Source organism: Pseudophryne corroboree, chromosome 4, assembly GCF_028390025.1.
Source record: "Pseudophryne corroboree isolate aPseCor3 chromosome 4, aPseCor3.hap2, whole genome shotgun sequence".
Lineage (NCBI taxonomy): Eukaryota > Metazoa > Chordata > Amphibia > Anura > Myobatrachidae > Pseudophryne > Pseudophryne corroboree.
The window spans coordinates 169,914,480-169,927,110 of NC_086447.1; the positions used below are offsets into that span (position 1 = coordinate 169,914,480).

The 12,631-nt window shown below is 46.2% G+C and overlaps 1 protein-coding gene across 1 annotated transcript in view; it reads left to right on the forward strand.

The window, feature by feature from the left end:
- The first annotated feature begins 4,944 nt into the window (after positions 1 to 4,944).
- LOC134909100 (alpha-1,4-N-acetylglucosaminyltransferase-like) overlaps positions 4,945 to 12,631 on the forward strand; it is a 322,027-nt gene continuing 314,340 nt past the window's right edge. The window contains exon 1 of the mRNA XM_063915537.1: positions 4,945 to 5,078. Within this exon, the coding sequence (XP_063771607.1) occupies positions 5,007 to 5,078 (72 nt within the window). The 5' untranslated portion in view covers positions 4,945 to 5,006. The remainder of the gene's footprint in view (positions 5,079 to 12,631) is intronic.

Sequence of the window (12,631 nt, forward strand, 5' to 3'; positions counted from 1 at the left end):
TGTGCCCGCCGCTGGTCCCCCGCTTTGAAGGGAACCAGACGCTACGCGTCTAGTTTCCCTTCATGGAGAGGACCTGTGCTGTGCGGTGCGCGATGACGTCATCGTGCACCGCACAGCAAAGGTCCTCTCCATGAAGGGAAACTAGACACTATGCGTCTAGTTTCTCTTCATGGAGAGGACCTTTGCCGTGCGGTGCGCGATGACGTCATCGCGCACCGCACACCATAGTGGCACAGACACTAGGGGTCATAATTGACCTCTAGTGTCTATGCTGTGCTATGGGAGAGACGTAATGACGTCTCTCCCATAGATCCAAGGACTGGAGAAGAGCGGCGCCGGCGGAGGAGGAGGTTTGGAATCAGGAGCGGGGATTGTAAGTATACAGGGGCACAAATGGGGGCGTAACTGACCACGCCCCCATTTGAAGCCACGCCCCTATTTTTGCCCGGGGCGCCACAAGGGCAAGAACCGGCCCTGCTGTGGGGGTAATTCCAAGTTGATCGCAGCAGGAAATTTTTTAGCGGTTGGGCAAAACCATGTGCACTGCAGGGGGGGGGGGGGGGGGGGGGGCAGATATAACATGTGCAGAGAGAGATAGATTTGAGTGTGGTGAGTTCAATCTGCAATCTAAATTGCAGTGTAAAAAATAAAGCAGCCAGTATTTACCCTGCACAGAAACAAAATAACCCACCCAAATCTAACTCTCTCTGCAAATGTTGTATCTGCCCCCCTGCAGTGCACATGGGCCCTCATTCCGAGTTGTTCGCTCGCTAGCCGCTTTTCGCAGTAGTGCACACGCTAAGCCGCCGCCCTCTGGGAGTGAATCTTAGCTTAGCAGAATTGCGAACAAAAGATTTGCAAAATTGCAAATAGAAATTTCTTAGCAGTTTCTGAGTAGCTCGAGACCTACTCTGCCACTGCGATCAGTTCAGTCAGTTTCGTTCCTGGTTTGACGTCACAAACACACCCAGCGTTCGCCCAGGCACTCCCCCGTTTCTCCAGCCACTCCCGCGTTTTTCCCAGAAACGGCAGCGTTTTTTCACACACACCCATAAAATGTCCAGTTTCCGCCCAGAAACGCCCACTACCTGTCAATCACACTCCGATCACCAGAACGAAGAAAAAACCTCGTAATGCCGTGAGTAAAATACCAAACTTCTTAGCAAATTTACTTGACGCAGCCGCAGTGTGAACATTGCGCATGCGCAGTTAGCGGAAAATCGCACCGATGCGAAGGAAAATAACGAGCGAACAACTCGGAATGAGGGCCATGGTTTTGCCCAACTGCTAAAAAATTTCCTGCTGCGATCAACTTGGAATTACCCCCCTGTATCTCTGGACATTGCTGCTAGTGAACACCAAACACACCACACACACACAGGATGGGGTAAGACAGAGTCCCCCCCCCCCCCCCAAGAATGGCAAAAGAGAGACAGAGATTGGAGCCAACCCACACCAGCGCACAAACCAAGGAGAAAAAAAACCCTTTTCAGCGCTGCACCTTAATAGGACACACAGGCCCTCATTCCGAGTTGTTCGCTCGCTAGCTGCTTTTAGCAGCATTGCACACGCTAAGCCGCTGCCCTCTGGGAATGTATCTTAGCATAGCAGAATTGCAAACGAAAGATTAGCAGAATTGCGAATTGAAATATCTTAGCAGTTTCTGAGTAGCTCCAGACTTACTCCTACATTGCGATCAGTTCAGTTAGTTTCGTTCCTGGTTTGACGTCACAAACACACCCAGTGTTCGCCCAGACACTCCCCCGTTTCTTCAGGCACTACCGCGTTTTTCCCAGAAACGCCAGCGTTTTTTCGCACACTCCCAGAAAACGTCCAGTTTCCGCCCAGAAACACCCACTTCCTGTCAATCACAGTACGATCACCAGAACTACGAAAAATCCTCGTAATGCAGTGAGTAAAATACCTAACTTTTGTGTAAAATAACTAAGCGCATGCGCTCTGCGAACCTTGCGCATGCGCAGTGAGCGACTAATCGCAGCAATATAGCGAAAATCGGCAATGAGCGAACAACTCGGAATGACCCCCACAGTCAGGTACTTAGCCCCCCCCCCTCCCTTCTACAACCCCCTGGTACCGTTACAGTAACTGGAGCTGCTGTGGAGGGATCAGGATCTTCCTTCTGGTAGCCAGCATGCAGGAAAATGGCGCTGGAACGCTGCAGGTCCACTCTGAGGAGAAGCTCCGCCGCCTTCCCGGCGCTGTCTTCCTGCTCATCTGAGTTCAAATTTGGTCTGAGGAGTTGTGCTGGCTGGGATCCCTGGGGTCCGACAGGCTTGCTGACCAAGTGTGAGAGGTAAGCGCTGGCCCAGGGCGCCCCTCGCAGCGCTGCACAGTGTGCCGCTGGTACCATCCAGGAGCGCAGTTAATACCGTGCTCCCACCCCTGTTGCTGCCATCTTCACACTGGCCCCCCGCTTGCTAGGGGGGTCGGTGACTAACCACTGCTTCAGTTCTGTAAGGGGTCGGCGGCATGCTGCTGGGGTGAGCGGTTCCCCTGCGGCAGAGACTGATCAGCCCCTCTGGAGCTCAGTGTCCAGTCAGCGGAGTCAGTGGCTCAGACCCCGCAGGGCGGACACTGCTCCCTCCCTTAGTCCCACGCTGCAGGGAGGCTGTTGCCAGCAAATACGAAATAGCACATACCTCCCAACATGACCCTCTCCAGGAGGGACAGAATGCTCTGCTTCTGGACTTTTCCCTTTCTCTATGATTGCCGACACCTGTGTTGAACAGGTTAATGGATAATAAAGGTGTTCAGCACAGGTGATGGCAAACACAAATTAAGAGGGAAGTCCAGGAGTAGAGTATTCTGTCCCTCCTGGAGAGGGTCATGTTGGGAGGTATGTGCTATTTCGTATTTGCCTACCTGACCCTCTCCATGAGGGAGTAAATGCTCTGGTCCTGGACTTTCCTGGTAATGTATGATTGCCATCATCTGTGGTGAAACGCCTTTCTTATCAATTAACTAGCTCACCACAGGTGATGTCATACATTACCAGGAAAGTCCAGGAACAGAGCATTTTCTCCCTCATAGAGAGGGTTAGGTAGGCAAGTACCTTAGTATTATTCAGTGCATACTTGCCTACCTGACCCTCTTCATGAGGGAGAAAATGCTTTGTTCCTGGACTTTCCTGGTAATGTATGATTGCCATCACCTGTGGTGAAACACCTTTCTTATCAATTAACTAGCTCACCACAGGTGATGGCAATTATACATTACCAGGAAAGACCAGGAACAGAGCATTTTCTCCCTCATGGAGAGGGTCAAGTAGGCAAGTATGATTCAGTGATATGCAGAAGAGCATAAATGTTTGGAGGCTTGTAGATCATGGATAAGTAGAAAAACTCTCTGCTTGTAGACTAGATTTAGGAGAAAAAAACATGGCATTATCCCTCATACTCACACTCTCTAATGCACCTCATAAATGTACCATACTTGCCTACTCTCCCGGAATGGCCGGGAGGCTCCCGAAAATCGGGTGACCCTCCCGGCCCCCCGGAAGAGCAGGCAAGTCTCCCGATTTGAGGGGTCCCTCTGCCCGTCCGCTCACTTTGCGTGTAAAGTGGGCGGTCCAGGAAGTCGATGACGCGATTCTTGCTGAATCGCGTCATCATAGCCACGCCCTCTGCAGTGTAATGCCGGTGATCGCGGCATTACAGAGCAGGGAGCGTGGCTTAAAAGATGCGTCACCGTAACCCCGCCCCGTCCTGCTTTAGCCAGAACCTACTGTGCATGCACAGGTCTCTGGGAACATTGCTTCTGTGCTGCATCTCTATTGCGCATGCATGAATCACCAGAGAATTGACGCGACAGCCATTTTCTCAGTGATTTCTGCAGCTTTGCAGCCCACCCTGGGTCAGCAGAGTGGTATGTATAATTAAATGGGTGCAGGGTGTGTGCTGTGGGCCAGGGGCTCATGTGCACAGCACACCTTGTACCCATTATAGATACGCCAGTGTACAGGGGTGTGTTACCCAATTAGGAAGGAGGGGTGAGGCATATTTATTAGTCTGTAAGATAGGCTGATTTGGCGTTTGCAGCTCTGCAGTGTAACCTTTGCTCTCAAAATTGTATTTTTCTTTAATTACATTTTTCTGACTTATTTAAATCAATTTCAATAGAAAAATAAATAAATGAATCCATCAGTTAATCAATCAGTCATACTCAATGCTTTACCTGCCTGCCACTACCATACCTCCCAACTGTCCCACATTCAGTAGGACATTCAGTCCCATTTTCCTGGGACTGTCCTGCTGTCCCACCCACGGCTGGCAGTGTCCCATGGCAGTGGGGGAGCACACACAGAGCAGCAGGAGAGGAGTAGAATAGATACTGTGCAATGCCGTGAGCCTGGGGGCAGCCTAGCATCTCAGATAGTGCAGAGCATGTCCCCACGGTGATGCAATCAGGGGAAGGGGGGGGGGGGTCCGCGGGGCACCATCCCTTCCCCGAACCCTGACCCTTTCCCCGAAGCTCTGCACCCTTTCGGATGTGCGTGCTCCTTCGGTGCCCGAAGGGTCCCACATTCCAAATTCAAAGTTGGGAGGTTTGCACCACATACTGCACCTCCATTAACCTGTACTGCCCTGGGGCCGCTTGATTAATGAAAACATTTTTTCTATGGTGTTGTATGGTTTATTAAATTACCATCCTGTTTGCCACTGCTGTGCCACAATGTTTCATAGATGTGCAATATTCTTTTAAAGCAACTGCTGTGTGTTTGTGTTGTTGCTCTGTTGCTGTTACAATTCACCTGCCTAAAATATCTAACGGGTGAATTGCAAGGCAAGAATATACGCCGGAGTAGTAGGTGCAGACAGATGCAGAGTGGAACAGAAATCCTTAGTCAGACTTGACTGTGGAATACAGAAATGTCAGGAGACTTGAGCAAGGTGTGGCAGGATGCTTTCAGTGTAATGTTTAGCAGACTCTGGATTCTACCATATGACTGAGATGTGGAGACTGAAGGGCAGCACTATACTCAGCAGATGAATGGTTACAGCTTGAGCCATGACTTGAATGGAGGACCAAAATGTATCACAATAATCACTGTGTTGCAGGTAAGGAATGTCCACAGAAGTGAAGGAATACTAAGCAGTTTATTACATGATTTTAGCTGTTTTTATCTATTTTCAAGAAATCCAAAACCAAAACCGAATCCAAACCAATAATGATTTTGCCAAAACCGAAAAACAGAAACAAAGTACTGAGGGAGGTTTTGGCAAAACCAAAACATGAGGGTCTGTGCACACATCTAAAATATATTTTGGTTTAGTGGTCAGCAACAGACACACTTTGTGTGAACACACCCTTAGTGGAAAATTTACTATGGTGGGAGTTTTTTTTAGTACTTGTGATGTTGCCCATAGCAACCAATCATATTCTATCTATTATCTTCTAGAAGCAGCTAGATAAATGTTAAGTAAAATCTGATTGGTTGCTATGAGCAACATCACCAGTTCTAAAAAATTCCACCTTAGTAAATTTACCCCCTACTGTACTTTGGCCATATCTACAGGCTTCCTCTTACCCTGTCTTATCCCCATCCCTTTAAAAAAAAATTCTTGCAGTAGGCATAGATAAAGATACCTAAGAATTTTTGGTGTTTATATAATATATAGTAGAAAAAAGCAAGTTATGGCTAAAAATGGGCAAAGAACTTGTTTGCGTCCAACTCCACCTTAGCGACACAGTGCATATGTTATACATGTGAAATAAATTATGCCATGTCCCATACTTGCATCTCTAAATTACTTATCAGGATATTTATCACATGCTAATGTGTGATTTTGGTTATACTGCTATACTTGACAGTTCATGATGCTTTTTCCAATATTTAACCAATAAACATTATTAGACTAGTAAACAGGTAGCACCTATGCAGTGGTGGTCGAAAGGGGGGTTTCTGAGTACACAGAAATTCCACCTGACCAGGGCAAGCCCAGCATATACAGGGGTGGCCAACCAGTCAGTGACAAAGAGCCAAAAAACCTTGTTAGGTACGTGAAAGAGCCGACGGCACACATGCAAAAATGGGATGTGGCCTTGTGCCTGCTAGACCACGTCCCTGGTATAAAATACATTGAAAAAGCCAGAGCGACATAAAATAAATTTTTAACACCAGGTCCACTGAAAAAGCCACTTTCACATAAAATAACTGAAAAAGCCAGATTCACATAATAAACTTCAGCTCCCCTATGTGTCACTCCAGCCAGCTCCCCGATGTGTCACTCATGCTAACACCCTCCTATGTCACTCCAGCCAGCTCCCCGTGAGTCACTCCTGCCACCACCACCCTGTGTCACCCAGGGCCGGATTAACAATGGAGCGGATGGAGCTGCAGCTCCTGGCCCCCTATTGAAAATAGGCCCACAGGCTCCCCTGCAATGCAGCCAGTGACGACAGGAAAAAAGATCCTGTCATCACCAGCAGCTCAGCTCCCTCACCTGCCAGTTGCCCAGTCACCTCCACAGTCAACGCTGAAGCAGCCGACCGAAGTTCCGTCCAGCTCAGGCCCTGTCCGAAAATCTTCCCCCAGCCCCTGATTATGGCAGAGGCTCCGCCCCCTGACCCATCCGTGGTTCCGCCCCATACCACACGAAGCTCCGACCCTAGCATCTGATGTGGCAATTAGAGCACATAAGCCTCTTCATTACTGTGTGGTGTGTATTCTGGAGCAGTCGGGTAGCACATGATAAACAGGACAGTAGAACAGCGAGGTAGGAAGCTCCAGTTATATAAATATATAAGGCAGGCTAGTGTGCAAAGGTCAGGAGGCACAACTTCAAAATAAAAGGGGAAATAGGGAAACAGCATAAATATATATAATTGGGGGAGGTGACGCCATCAGTATGTAAGGGGGTATGTGGCATACAGTAAATTAACAAAAGCACACATTAATATATTAATTGAGATGATAGAGGCATAAGTTAAATTAATATATAAGGGAGTGCAGGTAGCAGAACAATATTATCTAAGGGGCGGAGGGGGGGCTGGAGCAGTCTATGAGGATAACTGCATACATATTATGTGTTTCTTTCACAAGTTTTATAGTGATTTTCTTTAAACCAGGCTGTTGTTGCTGTTGATTAATGTAGGATGTGTTTGGTATGGGAAGTAGTTGATTTGCTAGCAGTCAGGATACAGACGCCGGAATCCCAACTGCTGACAATGCCAACAGTCGGCATGCCGACTAACATGGGCTATTCCCACTCTTGATGGGTGTCCACGACACCCATCAAGTGGGAATAGAAACATGCTACCGAACCCACTGCGTGGCGAGCGCAGTGACCCCGCAAGTGACTCCGTTGTGCTTACCCACCCCCACTGGCATTCTGGCGATCCAGATCCCGGGGTTGGTATCTGTCTATTTATCTATTTTTAATGTGTAAAAGGTGGAGTCTGATGTAATGTGTAAAAAGGGGACTGTCTGCCGTAATGTGTAAAAAGGGAACACTGTCTGCCGTAATGTGTAATAAGGGGACGCTGTCTGCCATAATGTGTAAAAAGGGGACGCTGTCTGCCGTAATGTGTAATAAGGGGGACTGTCTGCCGTAATGTGTAATTAGGGGACGCTGTCTGCCGTAATGTGTAATAAGGGGACGCTGTCTGCCGTAATGTGTAAAAAGGTGACGCTGTCTGCCAAAATGTGTAAGAAGGGGACACTGTCTGCTGTAATGTGTAATAAGGGGATGCTGTCTGCCGTAATGTGTAAAAAGGGGACGCTGTCTGCCGTAATGTGTAATAAGGGGGACTGTCTGCCGTAATGTGTAATAAGGGGACGCTGTCTGCCGTAATGTGTAATAAGGGGACGCTGTCTGCCGTAATGTGTAATAAGGGGACACTGTCTGCCGTAATGTGTAATAAGGGGACGCTGTCTGCCGTAATGTGTAAAAAGGGGACGCTGTCTGCCAAAATGTGTAAAAAGGGGGCGCTGTCTGCCGTAATGTGTAATAAGGGGGACTGTCTGCCGTAATGGGTAAAAAGGGGACGCTGTCTGCCGTAATGTGTAATAAGGGGACGCTGTCTGCCGTAATGTGTAAAAAGGGGACGCTGTCTGTCGTAATGTGTAAAAAGGAGACGCTGTCTGCTGTAATGTGTAAAAAGGGGGCGCTGTCTGCCGTAATGTGTAATAATGGGGGACTGTCTGCCGTAATGGGTAAAAAGGGGACGTTGTCTGCCATAATGTGTAATAAGGGGACTGTCTGCCGTAATGTGTAAAAAGAGGACGCTGTCTGCTGTAATGTGTAAAAAGGGGGACTGTCTGCCGTAATGTGTAAAAAGGGATGCTGTCTGCCGTAATGTGTAAAAAGGAGATGCTGTCTGCCGTAATGTGTAAAAAGGGGATGCTATCTGCCGTAATGTGTAATAAGGGGACGCTGTCTGCCGTAATGTGTAAAAATGGGACGCTGTCTGCTGTAATGTGTACAAAGGGGACACTGTCTGCCGTAATGTGTAAGAAGGGGACGCTGTCTGCTGTAATGTGTAAGAAGGGGACTCTTTCTGTCGTAATGTGTAAAAAGGGGACTCTGTCTGCCGTAAGGTGTAAAAGGGGCTCTAGTGAAGCTACTGTGCGTCGTAGTTTGAATAATGGAGACTACTGTGCACCGTAATATGAATTGGTATTATTTTGTGGCCACACCTCTTCCCCACGAAGCAACGCCCCTATGTTTTTGACACGCACCTACGGCGTGCACATACCCTATTTTACATAAGGAAGGGGGGCGCCGATGCCATTTCTAGCACACAGCACTAAAATGTCTAGTTACGGCACTGTGTGCATGTACTGTACATGTGGTAGGCAATATAGATTGTAAGCTCCACTGGGGCAGGGACTGATGTGAATGGGCAAATATTCTCTGTAAAGCGCTGCAGAATATGTGTGTGATAGATATAGATACCTTGAAGAAGTCACCAGGACAAAACGCGTTGGGCTCTCCCTCTGTGACCCTCTACCTCAAAGTTAAGACTCTCCTTTATTTATTTTAATTTTTGAACATTTTTTACTTATATATTTATATATTTATACATTTCCAGTGGTAAACTTTTTTGGTCTTGTATATGTTTTTTAGCACACAGTCCATTCCTCCCCCCCTTTTTAAAAAAATATTTTTCTCAAATGTATTTTTTAAATTCAGTATAGCATTGCACATTTTTTGATCTATTTGTATTTTAACTGTACCTAATAAATTTGTATATTTTATTTTATTATATACATGGACTGATACGGCTTTTTCCATACACCGGTGGTCGCCAGAACCCTTATTCCATTTTCTTATAAATCACTACTACAGTAGGTTACCACTACTGCATACTTAAGGGACGGCAGATGCCCAAAATCTTTGGGAGTGTTTTTTAGTTGGGTGTATTTACAACATCTGTGGCGCTTGCACATCCTCTATTTCTAGATATATATATATATATATATATATAGTCTTTTGAAAAAAGAGGGCACTCACCAACAATTTCTTAAAAGAAGGTCAGAAGGTCATTTATTGATACATTCGTAGGTCGACGTTTCGATCACATCCCAGTGATCTTTGTCAAGACAACAAAGCAGTGTTGTGTGGTGACAGGGCACCAGAAGCAGTGTGTCAGACATGTTCACATACACAGGTATTTATACCATCATCAATTTGAGTGAACCAGCCCCACCCACATGTGTCACTTCCTGTCAGGTAGTCAGCTGTAATCAGGGATTAAAGCCATTTAATATAGTTCAATGTTTGTATAAAAGAAATAAGTACTAGTCCTGAGTATAGCACCTCAAAACAAAGATAACATGTACTTTCAAACGTGCTAATATTGTTCAAAAGCGCCGGACACATGAAACAGGAAGTGTCCGTGCGTTCCAACGGCTCTTGGAACGCACGCGCTAACCGGAAGTGACTCGCGTGTACCGGAAGTGTTGTTTAAAGGGCCGAACACATGAAAACAGGAAGTGTCAGTGCGTTCCAGCAACACATGGAACACACACATGTACCGGAAGTGACTCGCGTCTACCGGAAATGACGCCTTAACCATCACAGCCGGAGGGATATTAACATTAGATTAAAGGAGTGATGCGCGTTGTCGTGACAACACAGAATCGCATCAGAGGGGCAATATTACCTAATCGTTGTCATGGGGATAACACATAACATTGGGTCAGCTGGAATGGCAAATAGATGATGGTGCACAATATCCTCCAAAAATAAAAATAAAAATAAAACATAACTTTAAATAATACCATTAAAACATAACAAACATAGTAATAATAAAATGATATATATCTCGGGCCCCGGAGACATAGGGCTTTTATGAGGCCGCCATAATTATGGCTGGCGTCAGGAGAGCCACAATGTACTCAAAACATATGGCCACACATATATCAAATACATCTGAATAAAATGTTGAAATACACCATGACTATAGAACATCACAAAAAGATCCCATATGGGTTAGCTTCATTTAAACCTTGTGGGATAAGTGTCTCTAACTCGAAGATCCACCGTGATTCACGTCGTTTCAATTTCAATTCCCTATCACCACCTCGGATCGAGGGTGGGATATGGTCAATTAACATACATTTGAGACTTGAAACTGAGTGTTTGTGTTGTAACCAGTGTTTGGCTACTGGTTTGTCCATTTTGTTGGTCTCCAGAGCCTGTCTGATTGAATAACGGTGGTTCGCCATACGTTCGCGGAAACACCGTGTCGTAAGTCCCACATAGTAAAGCCCACAGGGGCAGATAATAATGTAGATCACAAAATCAGACGTACACGACAGCTTATATTTGATTGGGATTCGTTTACCACTTTGTGGGTGAGCAAAAGAGGATCCACTCATCATAGATCTGCATGTTGTGCAGTCCGGACACCGGAAACAGCCTATTTTCCTCCTCGTCAGCCATGTTTGATTCGCGATTTGTGGTTGCAGGGTTGGACGCATCAGCAACTGTCGCAAATTAGGCCCTCTACGGTAGGAGTTGACAATTCTAAATTCCTTTGTCGTATAAACAACCCTTAATGAAGTCTAAGAACACAGTACGCTGTTTACTTAAGAAGTACCGTAAGGGTACGCTAGTTGCGTAACGATCGCTTAGCCGTAGGCGAGACGCTCAAGCGTCACGTTCGCTCACGGCCCAGTGATCACAGGACAGCACGTTATTGGTGATGACTAGAGTAATGATTCGCTATGGCGTAGCGGACGCTCGAGACCACGAGGAGATCACCAGCGGCGCAGACGCTCACAACGCTATACCTTTATGTCTAAACCTTTTATCAATGAAATACACAGAATACCTTAATGTGAATACAGGGTGTAAGTGCAACCTTGTGTAACCTGACTAACTACAAAGCTGCTTGAGCGTCACCGACGCTCAAGTGAACACTTAAAACTATAGGAAATACACAGATACTGGTTTAGGGTCCAAAGCCTATTATCTGTATTATAACTATTATACTTGCAAAAAGAATCACAGTACAAATGATACACTACAATATAACAGAGGCTTCCTAACCGAATAACTATACAAGAAATACAATACAATACTATGCTGATCTAATACAATACTAGTCAATGGGAGATACGAGAGAAAGAGAAGGGAGAGAGAGAGAGAGAGAGACGGAGAGAGAGAGATTGGCACACAGTAAGACAATATGATTACGGAGAAAAACTTACGCACAAAGGGTATGATCGCATGCGCCTCTGGACATCCAGCTTCCCGATTATCAGCAATGAGAACCGTTTGATGAGAAGTGAAAGCTGGATGCCACAGGCCCGTCTTTTATGCTACTCACACAATGCAATCTAATGGTCCCTACAACCTCATTGTCCATTGGACGCAGGAATTCGGCTTCGCATTATAACAAAAGGTCATAGGGTGATTCATACAGGTGGGCTGTGACGATTTCAAACAGCTCAGGTGGGTGGGAAACTAGGTTTCCCGCCGCATACCTGAGTATGCGTAAATAATAGAAATGGACATAAACTTCTTATGTCCATAACTATCCGCACGAGCGATTAATACGCTCCAAACCAACACCGGAATATTGTTAATTAAATACTCTTCCGATGGGTACCAAACACTACTGTATGACTCCTGTTAGACCCTTCCTACAATACAAAGAGGGATTCCTCCGTTCAGGGACATTCTATATTAACCAAACTTTCAGAATCTATCAAAGGGACCATGATCTACAAACTACATTAATTGTGGAAATATGTAACGAATGAGTCGCACGCCACGGTTACATAAACTCTACCGTAAATACGCATACCGTGCGTCCGCGGGTGCACGCTATTGCGGGTATGCGCCTTCACGGGAGAGCGTACGCATGCGCAGCCCAGACCAGTGTGCGGTGCAAATATGGCAGAGTGTATGGGGATATTTTTCTGACTTTGACAGAGTGCATAGGAGGTCTTTGGCTCAGACCCTCCAGTTTGGCATCTGTTGCAACTATAGGCCAGTGTTTCCTGATTGCTTTCTCATTATGGCGGCCTCATAAAAGCCCTATGTCTCCGGGGCCCGAGATATATATCATTTTATTATTACTATGTTTGTTATGTTTTAATGGTATTATTAAAAGTTATGTTTTATTTTTATTTTTATTTTTGGAGGATATTGTGCAC